General features: G+C 45.7%; 1 protein-coding gene across 1 annotated transcript in view; it reads left to right on the forward strand.

Moving 5' to 3' along the window:
* Nucleotides 1-24,009, forward strand: part of LOC142583135 (adenylate cyclase type 10-like) — a 41,268-nt gene that overhangs the window by 7,599 nt on the left and 9,660 nt on the right. Inside the window, exons 6-16 of the mRNA XM_075693476.1 lie at nt 1,983-2,172; nt 5,880-5,987; nt 8,579-8,865; nt 10,703-10,889; nt 14,818-14,881; nt 14,959-15,089; nt 16,756-16,955; nt 18,623-18,742; nt 21,764-21,935; nt 22,443-22,556; nt 23,375-23,505. Coding sequence (XP_075549591.1) covers nt 1,983-2,172; nt 5,880-5,987; nt 8,579-8,865; nt 10,703-10,889; nt 14,818-14,881; nt 14,959-15,089; nt 16,756-16,955; nt 18,623-18,742; nt 21,764-21,935; nt 22,443-22,556; nt 23,375-23,505 — 1,704 coding nt within the window. The remainder of the gene's footprint in view (nt 1-1,982; nt 2,173-5,879; nt 5,988-8,578; nt 8,866-10,702; nt 10,890-14,817; nt 14,882-14,958; nt 15,090-16,755; nt 16,956-18,622; nt 18,743-21,763; nt 21,936-22,442; nt 22,557-23,374; nt 23,506-24,009) is intronic.

A 24,009-nucleotide genomic window follows, 5' to 3' on the forward strand; every position in this document is an offset into this window, starting at 1 on the left:
CCCTGCATTCTTTTTTTTTCTCGCTTTTCTGCTGCACGGCGCACTTCCGCTGACGGTATTTCTCGCGCTCCAGCTGCTGTGTTTGTCTCGTTTCGAGCAGCGCACGATTTTTCGCGCTGTGCGCGAGGGCACCTGGCTAGCGGTATAGGTCAGTGCTATGCGAACACTGAAGCAGACGCAAGCGAATCACACAGCATGATCGCACGCTGTTACACGGTAGAAAATGGCGTAGTTTCGCTGTCCGCGCACACGACTACACGACATGGGAACTAGCAAACTAGACGGAAGTACATCTGTGTTGCTACGGTACGAAGTAAAACGAAAACAAGCAGACGTTCGGATTGTAGGTTTTATTATTTCTGTAAACGTTCATTCGTCTATTGATGCAACAGATCAAACCAGTAACTGCTGTTGTCTTGAATAATTCTCATGGTCACGTGCCATTGTGAGTGACGTCACCGCAGGGCAAACTACTTGGCGCACTTGCCCGATTGACGTCGACTCTCCGGCTAGGAGCGCGGCGCCCGCAAGAAGAGCGCAGGGCGTTTGGTTTGCAATTTCAGCGCTTTTCGTGGCGCGTTCCAGCGTAATACATTGCAAGCATGGTCGTTAGCGCGCATTGTATTCACTGCACTTGTCATTTGAAATGGCAAGACCTGGTGATGGGCCCTTTAAGAGAAAACATTAGCTCGGGTTCAACTCTGATGCTGCCAATTAAAATGCAAATAAAATGCAGAAATGCTTTTATGAACAAAATCTCTGGACCAATTTGAACGACAGTTATTGCATTTGATTAAAAAAAGTTAAGTACTAGTGTCTGTAGGAAGCATAGTTCTCATTAGGGCTCGGAATCCTTTAGAAAAATTGCCGATATTTTGTAAGTTTATAAAAGAAAAGGAAGTCACAGTTTCGCCCGAAAAAGCAAAGCAACGATGAGTCGCCACCTGCCTTTCCTTTTTGCGTTCGTTTCTGCATAACCAAACCTCCCCTCAACGCAATAGAGTTTTCGCTATTGTGGGACAGTAAATTACTAGTGGAAAGCCTAACGTATATTTCTCTTTAGTGTCCCTTAGGTATTTACCGGTTAAATATTATCAGTGTTTCACCCGAGTCAGTTTCGTTGCTTCAAAGCGAAACGGTGACGTAGGTTCTATTTCTCTCATTCTCTTTAGCCGAGCAGGGGCAGGAGCACACAGGACATATAGCAGTCCCTGACTAACGACTGACATTTTTAAGAACAGAGAACACACATCAAAAAACTCCAGTTCGTGCGCGTATACAATGAAGGCAAGGAATTTTCCAAAAAAATGTATGTTTCGCACATCGAAAGAAAAATAGACGGCCCTGCTTTGCTGCAGCCATACTGTAGCGGTTACAGAAGAAATGGTTGCTCCGGACCGGCGTAATCTCCTACAATGACCTCCCACATGCAGTTAAGTAATTCCACGTGGTTTCTATGTCTCTAGAAAGGCATGGAAAGATTGTGTGTTAAATGGTGCAATATTTCCGCAAGATTGATTGACTGAATTTCTTCGTTGTACAAAACGCCTACTTTAGGTACAGCGGTTTCGTTGGTTTTCTCTTGGGCAGCTTCTTTTTTTTTATCAGGCCTAAATGAAATATCCACCGCAGAAGCTCGGTGATTGTATGGCATTGCGCTACGCAGCCCCGTGTTGCGGGTTCTATTCGCGGCCACACTGGCCGCATTCCGGTAGGGCTGGAATACAAAAATGCTCGCACGCGTACCGTGCTTTGAGAGCACGTTAAGTAACCCAGGTGGTCAAGATCAATACCATCGTAGCACCATTCGGTTTGCTAACAACCTCCCAATTTTATTTGCCAATTCAAACTCTGAAGCAAATAACAATGCGCCATACCATCATTAGTCTGCGCACAGAGTGTTTTCAGTGTATCCGAGATTGCTTGCGAGACCCCGAAAGGAAGGCGCACGTCGCCGGTGACTTCTCACCGCGCATGCGCAGGCCTGGAACGTGCCACGCTAGTGTGCGGACGATGCGCAACCCGTTCAGCGCCGTGTGCTTCCTGCTCAGCCGGCTGCTGGACAGCTACGGCCTCAATCCGCAGCAGGAGAACAACACCATCCTGGACGACATACTCGGAGCCGACTCGTCCACGCCTCTCGTCATCAAGGAGGGCATCATCCGACTCAAGGTACACACCCCTTGTCCTGCATGGGTAGCGTTTACAGATGCGAAGGGGCGCTAAAGACAAGCACTTAATCAGTTTAAATTGATAACGCAGTGTTGAAATAATACAACGGTACTCTTAAGAAACTCCTATTTTCGTTTATTTGGTGGTAACAGGTTGATTATTATGCCGCCTGCTTTTATGCCCAGGTCATGCTTTCTAATTCAATATTTGATCTGTAAGTGCTGATATAGCTTTCTTTGTTTCTCATTTTAATATGTGTTTTCTATGATAGACTGAAATTGTAAATTTCTCTCTCTCTCTCTGTATATATATATATATATATATATATATATATATATATATATATATATATATATATATATATATATATATATATATATATATATATATATATATATATATATATATATATATATATATATATAATATGTTATTGCTCATAATATTCTGTTACGTGTTCACTGACACACCAAAGCCCGCTGTGTGCTTATGATGAGTGGAAGACCAGTAAAGCTTCACGGAGCAGCATGCATAATTTCACCCCGAAAACCCAGCACCGGTATGCACCTGTGTGACCTCACGATTTTCAATGTATTTCCTCTTATTAGGCTATTGTGGCTCAGTAAAATTTAGAGGAACTTATTCGGCTTGTGGCTCCTTTAGAATGTAATGCAGTCCATGTTTACCGATCACAAATTAACTAGGCCCGAGAACACGTCATCAAAACCCAAGGCATCACGGCGAGCTAACGCGGAAACCTCAAGGCAACGGAAAACAACTCGTCTTTCGTTTTACAGCGAAGCTGTACTTGCCTAGGTCATTTCCGTCGTCCGTGAACAACCCGCGAACTATAGCTCGTTGGGGCCACTCGGCCCAACCGCGCGAACGCGCTCGTGCGACTTCTCACGCGTTCGTCGTCATCGTCTCCTTCTACAGCTGGTTCCGTTGCCGCTCATTAAGGGGGTATGAGCCATTCATTGGCAAGAGGAAACTATCGTCGCCGTCATCATCATCGTCAACTATCATCATCAGCAATGGCTCAAGCCTCGTCTTATCCTTCCACACCAGGCTCGTTTGCGCCCCTCGGCGCAACCGCTCGGAGGCGCTCGTGCCTATGCTCGCGCGTTCGTTGTCGTCGTTGTCGTCTTCTACAGCTGGCTCCGTTGCGCTCATCATTCCAGCGTAGAATTTAAATTTTCTTCTGTCATCGTAATGGGTAGCCCGCGTTAAATTTTTTTTTACGGTGGTAGTAGCCATTGCTGAAGGGGGTATGGGTCATTCACCGTCTCATTCACCGGTCCAGCCATTCCGAGTCATTCGCCGATCCAGCCGTTAGAGCCGCCCTAGCCCAGGCAGTCCGACAGCACCGAGAAGATACCGAGCTGAGGCAGCGGGAGGCCGCAGCAATCCAGCAGTGTTGCTTGTGGGTTACTTAACCGTGATGAAGGTCAAGTGCACGTAGGGCAAGCTTCGCTTACCCCCATTTTCCGGTAGGGATAGGTTTGGTAATTTTTTTAACTTCCGATATTTCAGCCCACCTGTAAATCGTGCTTTGCCTGTAAGACATTAGTGTGCTGAGACAGAGCGGTAAAACGGTTGCTTCTTGACCAATTATGCCAGTGAAACTGCAGGAGCACATTCCGGGGTGTATAAGGGGAAGAAAAACTTCGTACCATTAATCAAATAGAACAACGTATCATGCACCCTTTATGGACATGGCGCTTGAAACATGCGGTGCGTTTGTCTGTTTAAAATGGCCAAACCTGGTATGGGGAGCCCTTTAGGGAGCAAACCAAGAGCATCATTGACACCATGCATGTTGAACTTACGCACTAGAATCTCGTGAATAGCCAAATAAAATGTTATTGAAAACAGTGAAGCTGCATGTGCCTAGGTCACATCCGTCGCCCGCGAACAACCCGCGAACTAGCTTTTTGGCGCCACTCGGCGCAACCGCACGAACGCGCTCGTGCCTATGCCCGTGGGTACGTCGCCGTCTTCCACAGCTAGCTCCGTTGCTGCTCATCATTCCAGGGTAGAATTTCATTTCTCTTCTGTTGTCGTAATGGAAGGCCGTGTTAACTTTAAAGCGAAATCTTTACTGACCACGAATTTGCGATTTCGCCGTGGCGGTGCTCCGGGGAGGCACATGACGTCACAACGCGCGCCTCGCCGCGGATATTTCTCTCTCGCTCGCTCTTTAGTCACTACTGCGCATGCGCCACTAGTAGCGCCGAGCTATGGTGGCTAACCGAGCCACAGGTGTTCCGCCGCTGTGCAGCGCCGCGCCTTACCGAGCCGCCGTTTGGTATGACGTGACACCACGTTCCTCGTCGTTGCACTCGCCTCCGCTCACTTCGCCATTTGCGTCGCATGCCTGATAACATGTCGGAGGATTGAAAAGGAGAGCTCGCGTGCGCCGCAACCGCAGTTGAGGCGGCATTATGGACGGCGACAATTCTGATAAGCAGGAGGAGGCCTGGAATCGACATCGGATCGAGATGAAGAGGAAACGAATCGCCCAGGAAACAGACGAACAGCGCGCCGAACGACTGGCTAAACGCCGCACTATAGCTAGACAACCAGACTAACCTGGACTGGCTAACCATGATATGCTTTAGCTTTCGCTACGTATATCCTGGCATAGCCGAGCTAAGCCACTGCCATTTATTTTTTACGGTGGTATGGACTATTTAAGAGGGAGTATGAGCCATTCGTTGTCTTACGTGACAGACGCATTTATAAGAGGTGATACGAGAATGTGTGTGCATACCTATCGTCACGATGACCACCGATCAGGACAATAAATATGTTCGTACCTTTGTTCGAAATTCTATGTCACCTCTGTGTCGTGTGCTAAACAGCTTCGCTGGTCATCCACTTTGACAGGGTGGAATGGCTCATGATTTTTTGCATCTTTTTTTCCGGCTTGCCGAGGCTCTTATAGCTAAGAGTGGATTTTTCGCTATTGCATAGCACTAATTTGCTATTACAGATTAATTAATTTCTTTATTACTGTCTTTTCAAATGCAAGAGCCATGCTGTTATGGTAACCCTCAAGCAGGAGGTTAGAACGTAAGAAAACTAAGTCTGCAGGAAGTCAGGGTACGGGAAGGCTGGCCTGCTATACACGTGTACAAAAACGAGTACAACACAAACACAGTTTTTGTTATCTTCGTTTTTATCGTGTCCGTGCTTTGGGCGTCTGCCTTTCTGTACTATGAGCCGAAGTGGCTTCAACGTTTTGTCAGTTTTCATCTGGTAACATCTTGCTGGAGCATTTTATATAGGTAACTGTCCGACGCCAATCTTGTTTGGTTGAAATTCACAGCGCTTAAACTGGCGTAGCGGTCGCTTGTAAATTGCCCCTGTTGAGTTTACGCCCGTAGAATTTTACGTTTACACCGGAGTATTTCAAATGCTACTGAAACGTACAAGAACCGTGGGTGCAACAATCTTTCTTTTCGGTAACAACACGGCTGTTCACCTGAATATGAGCACACGCACTCCTTAAAGCACAACGCCCAACGTATCATTTTTGATACGCTGAGTTTGATACCTCGAATTGCTAATTTAAAGGTGGTAAACGTAACGCAAAACCCAAACACAGCGATAAGAAGGCGCCTGTGGAGAAGGTGCCGAAGGGGAGACAGCAAATTGCTAGCCTTCGAGCTCAGAGGCACTGACCCCTGTGCTGATTCGTGCAGAACGCACCCGCCCTGAGACTGGCGACGGCAGGAAGCCTGGCGGACGTCTCGTGGCAGAACAAGAGCGTGGCCCAGGCGAAGGACCACCTAATAGCGATCACGGAGTCGGTACGTCGCGTATAGTTTTTACCTGACAAGCGAGGAATCTTCTCACCGTTTTAGTATCCAAACATGGCAGTAGCTATGACGTCAGTGCACTATATTAACACGCTTACGTTGTTTTGCTTTTGGACGTTTACCGTTTTTTTTTCGGATTATCACTGTTATTGATATATATAGTTAAGTGCAGGACGTGTCTGTCGTGCTGTCGCGATTGTTTCTTTTTTTTTTTTTTGTTTACGCATTCTCGACGTGCTTGTACCCGAAGATGACGGCCACGATGGCGTCAATAAGTCAGGCAAGCTGCAGACCATGATATCACAAAGTTGCGGTGGTGCTTACGGCGGTCGAGATGCGGAAATAACTCGCGTACTCTGTGACGTTAATTTTCTGGACGGGCAAAATTTATAGGCCTGGCCAAGTTTTCCATAAGTTCCTTCATTTATGCTTCCTTTGACTTCATTGACCCACCCCCGTTCCCGTCATTCGGCTCTCTTCGCAAAGGTTGTTCAAAGCTGGGAACAACCGAGGCAGAAGTGAACGAACGAAATCGTCCGTTCTTTTTGTCTGTGCTGTGCTTGTATAAGTGTCACTTGTCTGCACCACTTGCGTCATGCGAAAAGGGGACTTTAAGCACAGTATGGGCGCGTGCTTGTGCTTGAATTCGTGTTCTTTGATATATCGTTTAAATACGGGCTAGTGGTAACTATAGTTAAGTTACTTACAATGTCATTTGAAACATTTTTTCGACCCTCCCCTGTCGGGGACAAACAGCAGGTAGTCGTCCACATAGCGAAAAACGCGAACAGCTATTCTACCCAGGTCGTCACTGATGGCCCTATCGACTTTTGACAGAAAGGTGTCGCTAAGGGCGTGTGCTACTCTGGAGCCAATACATACTTCCGACTTCTGAATGAAGAGCTGTCCTCGCCAGGAAACGTAGGTGGATGACAAATACATAGACAAAAGTTTTTAAAAAGCCCAATATTTAAAAGAACATTTTAAGAATAAGTCCTGACGAGCATTGCCACGTAGCAAAACATTGCAGGGCTTGTGAAAAAGAGACAAAGAAGGTATACCTTTCGCTTCTAGAAAAAAAAACAAAAATTTTATACCGTCATAGGGATCGTCGTACACGGGAGCTGTTCGAGACATATATGTTATGAAAAAGAAAGCGCGTGTATGTGTTAGAGATCCTTCCCCAGTGCTTGCTGATTGTGAGGTGCAATTTCTGGACGCAAGATTGTGACCGAAGCGATTTTGGATGGCCTGTCAGCATTATGACGTCATTTTGATCATTGTATGTATATGTCACCTTTCACCCAATAAAATTAAGTTGCGAGTCTGCACGCGTCCTGTCAGCTTCTACTTCTGTTGGCCGTGTGTTTATAGCGCAGCAACCCCTGTATTACAGTATGAATATTCACTGGCCCGGCCCATAGTGCCTTTCCTTAACACGAGCAGTGATGAGGTGTTGCGTTTCGTAGAAAGTCCAGTCCCGAGCGTCGTGGCATTGAGTTGGGAGTGTCGAGCAAGGTGTCCGTACGTTACTACACAGTCCTTCTCTCCAGCGCGCACGTTAAGCGAGCTTCCAGTGTCGCTGCAGAAATATAAAAAGAAACGAGGAAATAAATTTTGAGAAGCTATTCTGCGTGAAGTTAAACAACGTTTGAACGGCTGCAGAGCACGCATTAATAATGCCAGGCCAGCTCGTTCTGTTTACTGTATTTGGGCAATATTAATAGAAGCAAGGAGGAAAGTCAGGCTAAAGTAATCTATTGCTTTTTATTAATTGCTCACTTACTTCCGTGGTGCAGTAATCAGTAACCGTAATCAATCACATGTATGCGTAAAAAAATTAACCGTAAGTGCAGTCAGTTACATTTTTTTCTTTAACGCGTACAAGTCTGGTACATACCGATGTAGGAACTCTACTGTTGGTGGACGTGAGGCGTCTCCTGCCGGAATCCTCTTTCAGTCGCGTACTACCAGTGCTAGAGGTTGTCTGGCCTGCGAAACGCGAAACGCTACCGTAACAAAAGACAAATGTGGGCGCTGAAACTTGAGCGCCTGTATGTAAGTGTGACGTCACGAATTTCAAAACATTTTCTGGTATTTGGACCGTAGAGGCAGAGTAGCTGCACTCGAAACTTTCTAGGCTTAATTTGGAGCTCTTTAGAGCTCATTGCAATCTATTTCTATAGACACAAAATGAATCTAGAGCGTAGCAGACGCCATCAGTCCATGACGTCACAACTGGCTGATGCGAGTACATCACGGCTGCATCGGCACCCATTTTTGGTTTCTTTGTATTATTAAGCCTCCTCGCTAGGTTAAGATTACTTTTTTGTTATGGAAAGATAATTCACTAATACAGATGCAACATCTATTTCTTTGTACTTTGCACATAAACCAACAGCGCTTCTAGTAACAGACGTAGAAAGTTTAACAACGAAACGAGCACGAATAATAGCGATCATTGCGCGAGCACGTCAGAGAACATTATTTCTCTGCGCTGGCTGCAACCGCCGCCCCTCCAACATCACCTCGCCCGCCGGGCTACGCCTTTTACACGCTTCTTCTTTGTCTGCGGCGTGCAGCTGTGCACTAAGGCTCCGTGCATCTTGGCGGTGGACGATGCAAACTACATGGACACGCTGTCCTGGGAGCTGCTGGACAAGTTCGGCCAGCTGACGAGCCAGTACCCGTGCGTGGTGGCCCTGACGTCCATCCCGCATTCCGAGCGTGTCCAGCAGCCGCTGCAGATCCAGAAGATCATGGCCAAGGCCGTGCTCATTGTGGACATTCAACCCTTGAGCAAGGAGTACATCCCGGACTTCTGCTTTCAGAGGCTGCAGGTCAAGGGCATACACAACCAGATATTGCGGTACGTTTCTCAGACTCGTGGAGAAATCTGCGAAACGCAATACCTTTTCAAGTCCGTTCTTACTAACTGAGCTGTCTGTTTTACGAACTGGAAGAACCAGTTGTTTGCCCAAATGTCACGGTAAGACGCACACGGTTGCATGTTAATGTACGTGTGGAAATTCACCTTCTTGTCAAGTTTGTTAAGGTAAAATCCAATTTCTCTAACACATAGATAACATCTATGTTAGCAACGTCGCGTTGCGTCACCTAAACATATTTCACCGTCCTATTCCATCTTCGGTGATCAAATGGCTAAACTATTTCTACATGTTGCCGCAAGCACATGGCTTCAAGCCACAGCGTACCTTTTTCTGGGTTAAAAGCAGGTGTTCAAAGTTGCGGGCAATGTGCTCAGAGATGATTAACTACAGTGGTGTCGGAAGGCTGGGTGCGCGTCTAATGTTTCACTGTACGGACAGAAGCAGTACAGTAAAGCCGTCCATTCACTGGTGCACACGAAATTTGGCGTGCTTCAGTTAGAAGAGCGTCTTATTGTACTAGTCGTTCTAGACTAATATTTTTGCCTTTAGCGCTACAAAAGGCAAATTATGACAGAGGAGACAAAGCAACGTGACAACTTATGGGCACTCGTTCCGTATTTCTGTGCAAGTATGGTGGGCGATTGTTTCGATCTGAAGCTAATGTACAAATATGCACGAACTAGCCCAACTACAAATGAAAATGAAGGTTTCCCTGTCTTCTCATTGTAAATGTTCGTATTATTTAACGCCAAAAAAGAACGGGACTTTAAGTTATATATTTCTCATGCATTCACCTTGAAAAGCTCGTCTTAGTCCTAAGCTGGCTGTGCAAATTTTTAACATCAGCGGCACTGGCGCAAAACTGTTTCGTTAAATTTTACCAAAAATTAAGTGCAGATGCAAGGCTAAATTGTGGTTTTCGCCGCAAGAGAGCATTTTCGGATATCGATTTAGATTGCTTAACTAATAAAGACGCTTCTGACGAAATTCGGTCGCTTGCGCTGTAAGAAAATGTACGTCGGCTATCGCGCCTGCTTAGCTTCAAAAGCGGCCGTGAAAGCTGTTTTCCAGACAATGCTGCACAGCGGTAAATAAACTGGGCGCGCAGGGATCTGGGCAGAAACCTTATTATTCACGCTTTCGAGTGATAAGAGAACTTCTGCCGAGTGTTCTGTGGAAAAAATGAGGTATATCATCAAAGCTGGTACGCAGTGTTTCAAGAGTTCGCTTTCAGCTTAGCATATTCCTTCATACAACGGAAACCTGCCTGACAGACGATGGCGTGGGCTCCGTTGCGCGTGGCAGTTGAGGGATAGTACAACTCGGAAGCCTCTTTACGGAGAGCTTGTAGCTGAAAGTTCGTACAGCTCGCATTTTTTCGCATAGACAAGGCGGTGGCCGAGTTTTACGATATGAAACACCAGCCGATAGAAAATACATGAATGGCAAGGCAAGATATTCTCGGGTGATCACTTTCGGGAATACTTTTCCACTTTCGCGAGGTTTTTCGTAACTGAGCGTCGGACGCGCTGGCGTTTACGGACGGCAGCGTTTTTTTTTCTTTTTCCTTCGCAATGGCAAACGTGCGTTCTCGTAGCACAGTGCGAGAAACGCTGTCACCCCTAGACGGCGTGACCGGTGCTAGGCGCGTGAAACCTCGCGCAAGTGAAGGTATCTCCGAGAGTGATCCGCCGAGAATACCGCGCTCGGTGTGCGCGTGCAAGTGATAGTGGCAGTGCACGATCGGTTGGCTCGTCCCTCGTCACGCGTAATGCTGAGCATTATCACACGATCGATCGCGCCATGCATACGCAGCCTCCTGAAGGAGTACACCAAGGGCAACCCCGCCGCCATGGTGGAGATTTTCCAGGTGCTGAAGCAGAAAAACCTGATCCACAACATAAACTCGACGACGACCCCCGAGGCGCGCATCAAGCGCGAGTTCACCCTGGCCAAGGAGGACGAGCACGAGCTGAGAGAGCATCGCCCGGGAGAGGGATTCGTGAGTTGGCCGCCGCCTCCTATTCAATTCTATTCAATTCAATTCAGTTTAAACATCGTTACACGTCAGTAGCATAGACCAAGGAGCCATCTTAATGAATGGCTTGAAATATGTGCGCGTGGCCTACAGCAGGGTGCAACATTGACGTGCACCCAAGCTTGCAACATATGCGAACTTCTCGTGTAAGTTATAAGGTAATCAAAGTGTAACTGTTGTTAGAAATGCACGCATATGAAAAAAAAACGAACAATCAAGCAAGCTCTCATTGCAGTGGTCACGATCCATCATACATTGATGCAATGAAGAGGGAGAGAACATGGTTTGCAGAAGCTGTTACAAAAAAAAAGTTCGTTATATTGTGAAAGGCAGCATTAACGTAATCTTCATTTAGCGAAGTACATTTACATCACTGTACATTCAGAACTCAGTGGCATTAGAAGAAAGTAGCAAAAACAATGCTCCAACGATTTAACAATTTCACAGCGCCGGCTTTCATACAACAACAAAAAAAAGCACTGATTTCTTTGTGGTAAACGAAGGCTACATCAACACTGCCTTGTTTAAACAACCCATTCATTGTACTTGAAAATGTAAGCTTCAGTATCTGTTTGGCATAACGTGTTCGGCATTCGTCGACTTTCTGGGGCTCAGGGTGTCGGGTGTGGTTTGCAGTGTGTCTCTTCTATAGCACGAGCTCGCCCGTTTTTCATCCGTATATTAGAAATCACCGCGCTCGAGCTTTACTTCTCACTTCGTAAGCCTATGTGTAGATACCGAAAGCAGCGCTTCATCTGTCGCTCAAAATTGCGTTTCGCAATCTGGGCATCATCGTGAACCGAATAGCCCAAAAGTTAGCGCGCCTGCCTACCTACAGTGAGCGATAAGATAAATACTATAACGGCATCCGTAGCTTTCTTTGCGTCTCCTCGGAGTTTGGCGTGACGGGTATCTTGGCGCTTGCACAGGAGAAGCGTGGGAAAGGGTGAAGCGAAAGGCGTCACGTTACTTGGCAGAGAGTAAACATCTGAGCAATATAGAGCGCGCTGCGTGGTATAAACTGCGTAGATAGTGGATGCGTTACGATAGGAAACAGCGTTTGCGTATTGAAGTTGATTCATCACGAAGACGACAGAATGCGTTTAACGTAAGCTGCCGCTCAATAAAAAGAAACTACATATTCGATGCTGGGACTTGAACACGAGCCCCTTCGAACGCTGCGGTCGTGGGGGCTGCCAGTGCAGTGGAACGCAATGTTCACTAAAATGGAAGGCAATAGAAATTTAAGTATATTCAACTATGTTTAACATCTACATAATGCGAAGCATTCGCGGATATAGGTAGGGAATGTTTTTTTTTTTTTTTTAACAAGATCATACAGCTACTCCGCCGTAAATGTTTAATGCTTTTGCGACGTGCTGCAAACAGGTGCGCAGCGCAACACACGGTCCTGTTGTTGTTGTGATACCCGGTGGTGTAAGTTGGCGTTTAAGAGGATCGTTGAAGAGCGGCACACACCCGACGGCACACACCCAGTGGCACATACGCAGCTTTAGCTTAGCATTTAGCTATGGCATTGGTCTCGGGTTCGATCCCGACCGTGGTGGCCGCATTTCTATGGGAGTGAAATGAAAAAGCGCTCGTGTACTTGATTTAGGTGCACTCTAAGGAAACCCAGGTGGTCAATATTAATCCGGAGTCCCCCACTAAAGCCTGTCTCAATATCATACCCTGATTTCAGCAAGCAGAACCCCCGAATTCGCAGTTAATTTTGACATGCCCAGTGGCCTCACGGGCACATATATCCAGTGGCACTTATCCAGACTCGGGAAAGCTGGGAAAGCGGAGGGAGTCAAATAAACTCGTAAGAGAAGGCGCGCAAAAATCGTGTAATGGCTGGCCGTTCTAACGAGATCTTAACATCTTAAAGTAAGTGTGCTTGCTTGTATCACTGTAACTTGGAGAATAAACGACCGCATATATATCAAGCGGCAGGGACTTTCTGAACGACCGCCGACTACAAAAATGATAAAGTAATACAACAGTCATGTCTGCACTGGACTGCGACGTGTAACCATACAACGGCCGTACAGAAGGACGACGCTTCAACTAGACAAGCAAAGAGACAAATGCAGTGTGGTACTAAATAGTGCAAGTTTGGCTTACTTTGAAAATAGATCAGTTGCAGGTGAAATTAGTTATTGCCATTTGCTGATATTTTCTGTGGATTATTTCTATACCTAGCTAGAGGGTTTGGTTGTATTTTAGGTATGTTTCTGTTCGAGAAAGTGAATATATTTATCTCTTTACTCGACTGCGAAAAAGTAGTACTTGTGTCCTGTATTTGTCATTACACCTGGCTCCCACACCAACCACCTCTAATTAAAAAAAGTTAAAATTTATCATGAGCCAACCCCAGTTTCTATCCAAGAATACGGTTAGCATGCTCACTAATGCTACTGATAGTGCTATCACTTGGAGGTTTTTTGGGGGTTGAGCTGGAGGTTGAACACTTGAAATTCTATACTCATATCATCGTTCACTGAAAAAATAACGTATTGCATTAGAATTTTGTTAAAAGTTCACCCTTATATTAATTTTCAAACCATTTTGTCACTCTGTTACGCCTTTCTTCACAATCACCTCATCTATTGCATTTCATTAGGGGTAAAACTTAGCCCACAGCTTCACGCTTCAATTCTACTAGTGATGGGATACATCAAATAGCCCAGTTTGAAGTCTTGCTGCGTTACTTTGTTATCGTCAGTTCAGCACATCCAGAATCGAGCTAAACGTATTATAATCTATAGCAGCATTATCTCTAAAACATCTTTATTACTGTTCACGTATAACCTGTTTATTTTTGTCTATTTTGTCTTTTTGGCTATTTTTGTCGGCATCTTGATGTATATGCATGATAGGAAACTTTACAGTTTCTTAGATTCACCATGTTTCACTGGCCCTCTTTGCTAGATTAACTAACTTCCTCTCACCAAAGCCCAGTACTGATCACGGCAAGTTCACCGTATATTTTGCCCCGTATGATTATGGAATTCATTGCCTTCATCTGTAAAGGAAGGTTCCATTGATTCATTCAAGAGAAATTTGCCCTTATATTTGTTCAAATTCAGTTTTTCACCTCTGCCTTATTTATGCTATCCGCAATTTCTTGTTGAATGTCGTAATGTAGTTTTAATTATTGTAGTTGTGATTTACATTATTCCAGCTTTCTGTCTCGCGCTCAGTCTCATAACTATGAGGTATCCTGGTGTAGTTGTTGCTCTTGAAATATTTTTTTTTCGGATTTATGAGAACAACAAAAATGTAAATGATATTAACAGTTTCTGCACATATCTTATAAAGCATAAAAATGCCGCATTGTTCTTATAGCGGATTTTATGCCAGAAGGCAACCCACACTTTTTGTTCGGAAATGGAATATTCATTGTTGGAGAAAAATTCACAGACTACATTACTTGCGGCGACAGCAGCGGTTTAGGACGTTTAATCGAGTTGCATTCAATGCTTCTTTATGAAGCGGAGAATACTGCCCGCGCTTAGCGTAAGCAGGGTGGTGTAAGTTAGCTTAAAGAATACTCACTGTTGGAAAGTCGAATGCGTTCGAACTGTGAAGTTCTTGAATGTCAGTGTTAAAGCAGACAGTATGCTACAAGGTAAACCATGCCGTTTACTCAGAAATGAGAATTTCATAGTTGCGAAAAAAAAAACATTATTTCCGATATGACTCCTCGCTGATCATATCATTTATCAAATGCGATAGCCGCAGTTGATAACAGCAGATAAGTTGATTGATCGATATTGCTTTACGTAACAAAAAGAAAACTGACGCGGCGCGCATGAACTTCCTTTACTGACTTTTCCGGCCATATATTGGTGCAGCAATTGATTAGTGAAGCTCTTTTTTTTCTCAGACAATCTGCGACGTCGTTGGCGAGGGACTCATGGACGACGTGCAGGTTCCAGACTCCCTTCAAGGTACGACGTACATTGCGCATGCGCAGAAGTCGGTGCAGAGTACGACGTCCTTGAAACGAGCACGTTAACCTTTGCAGCCCTGACCGTCGTGCGAATGGAGATGCTTAACGAGAAGGAGGTCGTGCTCCTCAAGAGGGCATCCGTGTGTGGCAAGACGTTCGAAATCTCTCTGCTGAAACTTCTTAGCTCCACCATTACCACATCCGAGGTGAGCTAAGCAGTTAAATTATTTTTGATTTAGTGCATATTTTGAAAGAAAAAAAAAGTCCCGAAATGCCAATGAAGCAGAAAGTTGGGGCTGCAGTTAACAGCAGTCGACTGCTGCTGCTGTACCGCTAAAATCCAATCGCATTATAGGTGAACATCGCCCAATTTGGAGGTATATCTCGCCGGCAAAGTGACGCGATCACGAAGTCTGTGCAGCATCCCGATGGCCGAGCAGTCTTAGTGCAGCGTCATGAAGCGCTAGCTGTTACGAGGAAAACTGAGAAACTGGCCCGCGACGAACGCGCCAAACGTTTCAAAGTTTCTTTTTTCTTCGCGTAAGAGAAGCATGCGTGTAATCGTGACCTCATGGAGAGAACTTTGTACTGCATTGCTGGAATACAGATGTTCAATCCCAGCCTCGGTCACGCATTTCTTCATAGCGTTAGACAGGCGTCACCCACTTTAGAGGTATACAACAGAAAACTCGAGAGTGCGTTGAACGCCTGTAAGCGCGTCATAGTGTGCACAAAGTCGCAAGTTTGTAAGAGATACTAGTTACAGAAACGTTGCTTTCATAAATTAGAGCGCGCAACGTTTCCCGGGATACGCACGTGCGCAGCTTTCGAAAGGTCACAATCTTCACAATGGGATAGCACCACTCTCTAAGTATAGGTTAGCATGCGTAGTGAGTTAGCGGTGCTAAGTTCTGACCGAGTTCTTTTTTTTTCCGGTCTGTAAGCATCAGTGTATGCATGCTAAAGTTAATGTGCCGTTCCGGTTCACTATTCAGTTAAAGGATTCTGCTACTTGAACGGTCGGTGCGTACGTTCGCTTTATGCTACAGGCGCTTAGAGATGCCCTTAGTTGTCACTTTTGCTACAATACTGTTTTTGCGGTATCGAACAGACAACCTATTTCCGCAGAGACGATGTTAGGATAAATGATTCTGTAAGCTGGGCTAGTTGGTTAGCGTTCACAACGTCGAAAAAACGCAGACGATCGGACGGGTGACCTTTATTTCCATCGTCTGCGCTGTTTCGCCATAATTAATAGGATAAAATAAATATGACCACGCAGAGAGCGATGGAACCAAGCATGTTAGGCGTAACGTAAAGAGACAAGAAGAGAGCGGTGTGGATAAGATAACAAACGGAGGTAGCCGATATTCTAGTTGACGTTAAGAGAGAAATGCGTAGGGCAGGTGACCTGTGGACCATCAGAGCTACAGAATTGGCTCCAAGGGGAAGGGAAGCGCAGTCGAGGACGGCAGAAAATTAAGTGGGGTGATGAAATTAGGAAATTTGCAGGCGCAAGTTAGAATCCGCTAGCGCAAGACAGGGGTAATTTGAGATAGCTGGGAGAGGCCTTCGTTCTGCAGTAGACATAAGAATAGGCTGCTGATTATTATTATTTTGAAAGGAAATAGGTTTGTTAGCACCTTGCGACTGTTATAAATGGTGACGAAACGTTTACAGGACGACCGGCTAGGTAATCTAAGCTACCCTGGAAGGCGCGCGTACTGACACGTCGACAACGAAAAATTATCTCATGATAGCTGCTGTTTCGAAAGGCATTTATAGTACACTGCCGTGTAAGTGTTCCTGTGTATCAGGGCCACCTGCAGCTATTATCTGCGTCACGTGATTCCTCCGCTGTACCTGGCGCAGATCAACGTTGCCCTCAAGAAGCTGGTGGAGCAGCACTTTGTCACATGCTCGGCCAACACGACCACGTCGTTCGTGTACCTGCTCGAGGGCAAGGTGCAGGATGCCCCCGAGTGCCCCCAGTGCGGCCAGGTTGGCTCGCTCATGCGTTTCCACTCGGCGGCCGTGCACAAGACCATCTACGCCACGCTCACTTACGACAGGTAGGCGGATTGTCGCAGTAACGTAAGTCTTCGATCGTTTCATTCCGAACCGATTTTTTTTGTCATACGTCCATCGTTATAGTGGCTTGCCCAAACGGCGAATATCAATCGAGAATGGAAAATAAGCGTTGTGCTCTGCTATATAATATTGGAAGCCAATTAACACCTTCGCATTTATTGTGACAGCATGACAAAAATTCTCGTCGCGTCTACGAACCCCTCATTCGCGCCAAAATCTCGCACGGGAATCCCATTTCGTTCTCATTCGACTTTATCTATAATTCGGCCCCAGCTGGGACAACAGAAATTGGCTGGATGTACATAATGAACTAATTAAAAGAACACTAGAAAAGCGTTGACATTCCTGGAGCATTTGAACACGGCGCACCTAAAGGATGGCTTCTGGAGAATCATTCAAATACTTACGTTCGTCCGGTAGCAATGTTCAAACACTAATACGTGAAGCCGGCACCAAAAATAGTTTTAATACTAATAATAGTTCAGGCAAGTGAACAGAACGCGTACCGTGTTTGGCGAGCGCGAAGCGGATCCAGAATCGTCTAGTTAGTCGGGTTGTACTTTCGCAGTTATATTTTTTATATCAGCTGTCAGTGTAAGTTTCTTTCAACTGCGTTCGCTAATTCGAGCTTTAGCTTTTTATTATACAACCCTCACAATGCTTGTATGTATCGTTAATAACATTTAACTTCGTATTCTTCTTCACACAATTAGTGACCCCAACTTTCGTTTATCCTCTTGTGAAACTCATTGTTTAACAGACGTACTGTATGAATTTTTATAAATGTATACCTCGTATTAGAAAATCTATATTATCTTGTGATAAAATGCTATTACTGCACAAGTTCCTGGTATTTTTCCTCTGCCCGTGTACAAATGGCACATGATGCTAGGGGTCTAGTCAGGTGACTCATGTCGTCACCTTCCATCTGAGCACCATGACAATCATGTATTCATGCATCGTCAAATGAAAATGTATCCAATATTCAATAAAAAAGCTATTGCTGCAAAATGAGGTGTGCTTGACTTTACTAACAGTGGCAAACATGACTAGGCGAGGACGCTAAGTGCCCTTGCTGCGCTAATCCTATTTGTACCGTGTTTACCTCAAGGAAGACAATCCTACGTAAACTATTCCGGGAGGTGAGGTACCGTCCTCCTTGTGGTTCAGTATGAAAACTAGCAATGTCTGCTGAACAGTGGTCGGCATAATAAGGCCCGTACACGCCAATACTCACTCAACTCGCTCGCCAATATTTTTCAAGGCTATGTACTCACTCGAATTCACGTTCGCTCAAACTCGTCGGTACTCACTCAGATTAATCCTCTCGCTGCCAATTCATACTCACCAGCACGCACTCGCGTTCATAGTCACTTCCATTCACATTCACCGGCGCTCTCTCGTATACACACTCACGCCCACTCACATTCGCCAACGGTCAACTCGCGTCCACTTAATGTCGTCACCGACTTTGCTCGTACTCGAGTCAACCGGCACCCACTCGTACCCCGGTCGACTGACATGCATTGTCGCTCACTAATCCTCTATCTCCCGCCTGTAAAATGAACGTGGAGCAAGGAGTAGGGCACTCGTGAGGGAGTGTGCGGACCTTTAGCACTGAAGCCCGGCACCATTTTTGCTCTCGCAGCAAGGCGGACATCCACCAGGAAATAGCGACGTGCCTCGAGGAGAATGCCCTGCAATGTCGCTTCTGCAAGGAGTACCTCAGCGTCGAGGTGTACACCTCGGCAACGGACGAGTTCCTCATGTGAGATACTTCGCAAAAGTTTTAGAACTATAGCGCGTGCTATGCGAGTCCGAAAGGACTTACTTGAGAAAAGCGCCAGAATAATTGGGGCAGAACAAGCGAGGAGGCTACGATACAAAGCATGCTAATGAACGCTCGTCATGCGCAAAGCGCGTTTTGTATATTGTATGTCTTTGCCACGTGGCAAATTTTCTGTTGGCCAGACTGAAACGTACGTTAACGTGCGATTGAAACACGATTTGCACCCGGTACAATATTTCTACGGTCATTTAAGCATGCGTGTATGTGCGATATTTTTTTCTTCATCTTTCTTTATTTGTTTTTCTTTCTTTTAGAGGGCAGAACCCAGCTTTGTTTAAAAGCGGGAGTCGGTTTACTAACTGAAAATATAACGGAAGCATTTCATATCTTCAAGCCCTGTTATCTGCACGTGAGCCAGCAAAATCGATCACATATCTGGCGAGTTCTCTGCGAGTGCCGTAAAGACCATATTTTCTTGTTATCAACGTCGTCTCTTAATGCTTGTTTCAGTTAATATATTATCAGTCTGAACATGCCATGTTTCTTTGGTTGCAGCTTAGAAGGCTGCACGGCATAGTTTCGGAGTGGTATACCCTCCATTCCATTCCCACTATATTCCGGAAAGTGACCATCTCCTTAATTACATTCCGTTTAACAACTTGGAATGGCAAAGAGTTGGAACATTCCCACTCCTTGAGTGGTGAAGTTAATCTATTTGATTACTCCAATTCCATTAAATGAAACGTTTTCTTTATAATTGTTTACTACTTGCTCTTGCGTGCCCGTTAATCAAAAACACATCCTTGAAGTCTTAACACTGTTGCAAGTAATGTTACGTACTATTTTTTCGTGCCAAAACAAACGCGTTTTGTCGCCTGGTGTATCAACAGGGCATTGTTGCATCTAGTATCTACTGTTGTTAACCAATAGATACGAATGTAACGATGTGTGGGTTATCAAATTAAATTAATATTAAATCAAATTAAAAGTATATCCAATACATGACAATTTCTAAAGACTGGACCGCATTACAGGATGTCAACCCGCCATGCGGTCTCCTCTTTCGGAGCCCTTTTCTGGTCTCTACATATAGGAAAGAAACAAAGCAAAGGCTGTCACTCTCTAGGCTTCTTCACAACCGTAACGAGAAATTGTCTTTTATGGGCGAAATTTCAATTCGTTGTGCTTACGCGCTTTTATTCAATTTGACCCACCATGGTTGCTTAGTCGCTATGGTGTTGGGCTGCTAAACACGAGGTCCCGGGATCGAATCCCGGCCATGGCGGCCGCATTTCGATGGGGGCGAAATGCGAAAACACCCGTGTACTTAGATTTAGGTGCACGTTAAAGAACCCCAGGTGGTCTAAATTTCCGGAGTCCCCCACTACGGCTTGCCTCATAATCAGAAAGTGGTTCTGGCACGTAAAACCCCATAATTTTTTATTCAATTTGGAGTTGGGCGTACTTTTTTCACATCAAAGCGTAACTCTAATTTCAGACAGCAGGGTGCGCTGATTTTGCATATGATATCCTCAGCTGCCCACTCTCGACCGCTGAAGTTAGCTTCGCTTTAGCTGCACACATGTTAGGCTCTTTCATGGCCACACCAGACGCTGTACAAGCAACGTTTCCCTTTTAAATAAAAGTCACCATTTACAGAGATCTTTAGTCCGATACTGCCTTTATATGAGTAAAGCATAATGAAGAGTACGACGGAAACCCGCCTAACGAGGGAGGAACATGATGAAACTAAAACAAGTGCTGCAGGGCCGTACGGGCTCTGCAACGACGAGCTTTTTGTCTTTTTATTATGCTCTTGGCTAGTGTTTGTTTTAATTTCATCGGAGTAAAGCAAACTACAAAATATTCTTGCCACCCTTGTGCGTGACATGCATCCAGCTAGCAATTATTCTATCACCCGGTTCACTAATATAAAGGCAAGAAAGCATCGATATGCTTTGCGGGATGCATTTTTTTTTCTCGCATTTTATGGCATATTATTGGGAACCAAATTCTTTTCGCACACCTCTCTGACCATTTGTTGTCGCGCAGATACTCGACGTGATACTCGATAACGCGTGTAAAAACATGGCGCACCTTCCATATCATCATGATCTAGCGCAGAGTGCTTTCTTTTTCCCCCTCTATTCTTGTGTCGTATGTCAAGCTGTGCTTGCTACATCGAATCATTCTTGACAACTAAATGTAAAAGTGCACTTCTATTTTATAATACAGAAAGGTTTTCGGGTCTACAGAGATGTAGGTTGTGTGGATATCGTGTCGTTTATTGCTAACGTGGCAGAGGTCACCTATATGCAGATACTGAGGGAGCCAGCATTGAGCGAAAATGTGAGAAATGAATGAATTGTTCCGGTCTAGCAAGTTCACCCGCTTTGAAGTCTTACTTGAAATCAAGATCTCATGCTCTAGGACTACGTTCCCTTATCATATTCTATTCAACTCCATTACTGGACTTTCGGGCTTCCACATTCCCATTCCATCTGCCCGACTTGCCATCATTCCATTTCATTCCGGATGTTTGAAAAGGTGGGATGATTCCGGAATCATTCCAACTCCGGAATGGCCCCTCCGCAACTGTGCTGCACGAAAATGAATGTTCTTCCTTCGCGTGAAGCAGTGCGTCCTTATGACTACTTCTGCTGGTCACTTCAGAGCGTTTCAATGGTGCTAAAAGCAGCAGCTAAGTTTACAGCGCAGAAAATGCGGAAAATTCAACTTCATTATTGCTGAGAGAGCGCACTTCGACACGCAATGTAGCTTGATCCAATGTCTTATTACACGTTTTTGTGACGCCGTCGAATTTCTCCGAAACGACCGCTCGAATGAGTGCCTATAGGACACCCGTGTTGCTTGCAGCCTTTTTTTTTTTTTTTTCCCCGAGACGAATCCCTACATTTCGAACTGCTGAGTTGCGATTGATGGGTGGGTCGTTAGAGATTGTAGCGGCGTGGCTCTCGCTTGCTCGTCGGCGGCTTGCAGGCAGTCGCCCCCGGACAAAGCCGACCTGCGTGTGTGCAAGTGCCACAAGATGAAGGCGAGTGCGTACGGCCAGATCGGCAACCACTACTTCATGGCCGGCATGCGTGGCCGAGCGCTCGAGGCCTACCTGTCCGCCACTCAGTGCTCGCTCGATGTGGACGACGTCAAGAAGGTGTGGTACACTGGTAGACCTGCTCTGTACTGAGCATGCTTAATACATCACAAGCGCTTAGCGCTACTGGCATTAAACTACGCCTGAAGATTGAACTCGGCATATAGAATAGGTGATGTACACGATTAACTTAGGATCAGGCCGAGCACACCACTTGACCTGTTTATGTATACGGCTCCCTCGAGGAATAGACATTGCAAGAGTGACGACAGAACTGCTCTAGACGGACTTTGTTAGGATGTTCCAGACTGCAAGAACATAAATGAAAGAAAACGATGCTTCAAACAGTTCGAGACTAAATGGGTTTGCATGAGTGGTATAGCACGTTATATATGAAGGAGGCGCTTATACACGGGACATGCACAATCTTAAGCAACGCAGAAATTTGTTACCCAGATCGTGCGGAGAATGAACCGTGAAATTCCAGTGTCAATGCTGCTTGTAGACAAGTCGCTGCACGAAGAAAGAAAAAAAGAAAACAGACTGTGCTGACGTCATTGTACGCAGGCCGAGGAGTACCTGGAGAGCAGCGAGACCGTCTTCAAGGCCTCGAGCTGGGAGAACGTGGATGAGCGCTACCTGAAGCTCAAGCGCATCGCCATCAGCCGCATGAGAGCGACCGTGAGTGATATATTGACCTTGGCGTTGAAAGGAAGGCGTAATTAGGTATCTTAAGACTGACAGCGACGACTTTCTCTTAACGGCATAATGACCCGGGGTGACCGATATGCATAGCAGGGAATTAAACCTTCGCGAAATACGAACAGATATTACAACGCGTACAAGGTACCGTGCAGGTACCCTACAGCCATCTACCGCTTACCGTGAGCAAGGAATGTTCATTCAAATTCGCACGGCTCGTGGCAGCCATGCGTCTATGGACAAAAAAAAAAAAAGAACTTGCGGCCTTGTGTTTTGGCAATTGAACTTTCTGTGGAATGAGTGCGTGTTCGGAAAGTCTTGCTTTATTTTTTTGCTTTCAAATAATAAACAAAAAGTGAAAAGGAGTACTGTGACTAAATCACATGTATCTGTAGTTTATTGTGTATTTCACGAGGAAGCTTATATTTAAATGTAACTATAGCTGCTAACGGTAAATGTGGGAAATCTGCGGGCTTGTTTATTGACGCACTAATGAATCTTTCGAATAGCTTGCCAATTAAATTCTGCGGGCTTTTTAGGCGGATAATGCCGAATATATTCGGAGTCTGTCTGTATGCGGTGGAGGAGTGTATATATATATATAACATGCCTATGCTTTGAGGCCGCATGCGCTTTCCTTCTTGAGCAACAGGTGCTGCGTAAGTGGATCTCGCTCTGCCCTTTTAGAAGTGTCTTTGTCTCCCTACATGCCATGTTGGCTTTCAACTTTTACCTACAGGTTCTGAAAACTCGCGCACTGTAGTCATCATCACTGCGCAAACTGTTTCCTGTTGCAGATCCAGCTCTACTACGGCAACATCGACGCCTCGCTGCAAGAGATCAAGCTGGCGTTCCAGTGGCTGGGCAGGAACATCCCGAAGGACTACCGCAAGAACGCCTCCAACTACGCTCTGCGCGTTGTCCAGTGGTACGTATGTAATGCGCTATGGCCAGCGCAACGTTTTAGAGTGTTGGCGTTGCACAAATCACTCGACAAGCCTAACACTCAATGCTTCGAGGCGTTATCAGCTATTACCTCGCTCATTTATCCCTTGCGCTAGTCATCATCATTTAACCGTCATCATGGGATTACCCCGCGGGGCAGGGCAATGTTGCGGGCGGACCCAAAGCAGATGCACCAAGGTTTAGGTGAGCAGATGCAAGTAACCCCTTTCCGCGGTTTGGTGCATCTGTTCGGTCGTTTTTTGGCTGTGTGGGCTCATCGCAGTGGCAGCGTTAATAGCAAACAGTGCCGATCTCGGTGATGGTGCAGTGCAAACTGGGGCAATCTTGTAGACACTATAGTCTGCGGTCGCGGGGGTCACGTGGGCACTATGCTGAAAAACGTGGTGCAGAATATGAAGTTTCGTGTGCGTTATCACGACGCCAAGTTGCTCAAAGCTTCCGCCATGGGTGAAGGTCGTCGACTTCC

Source organism: Dermacentor variabilis, chromosome 5, assembly GCF_050947875.1.
Source record: "Dermacentor variabilis isolate Ectoservices chromosome 5, ASM5094787v1, whole genome shotgun sequence".
NCBI classification, from domain to species: Eukaryota; Metazoa; Arthropoda; class Arachnida; order Ixodida; family Ixodidae; genus Dermacentor; species Dermacentor variabilis.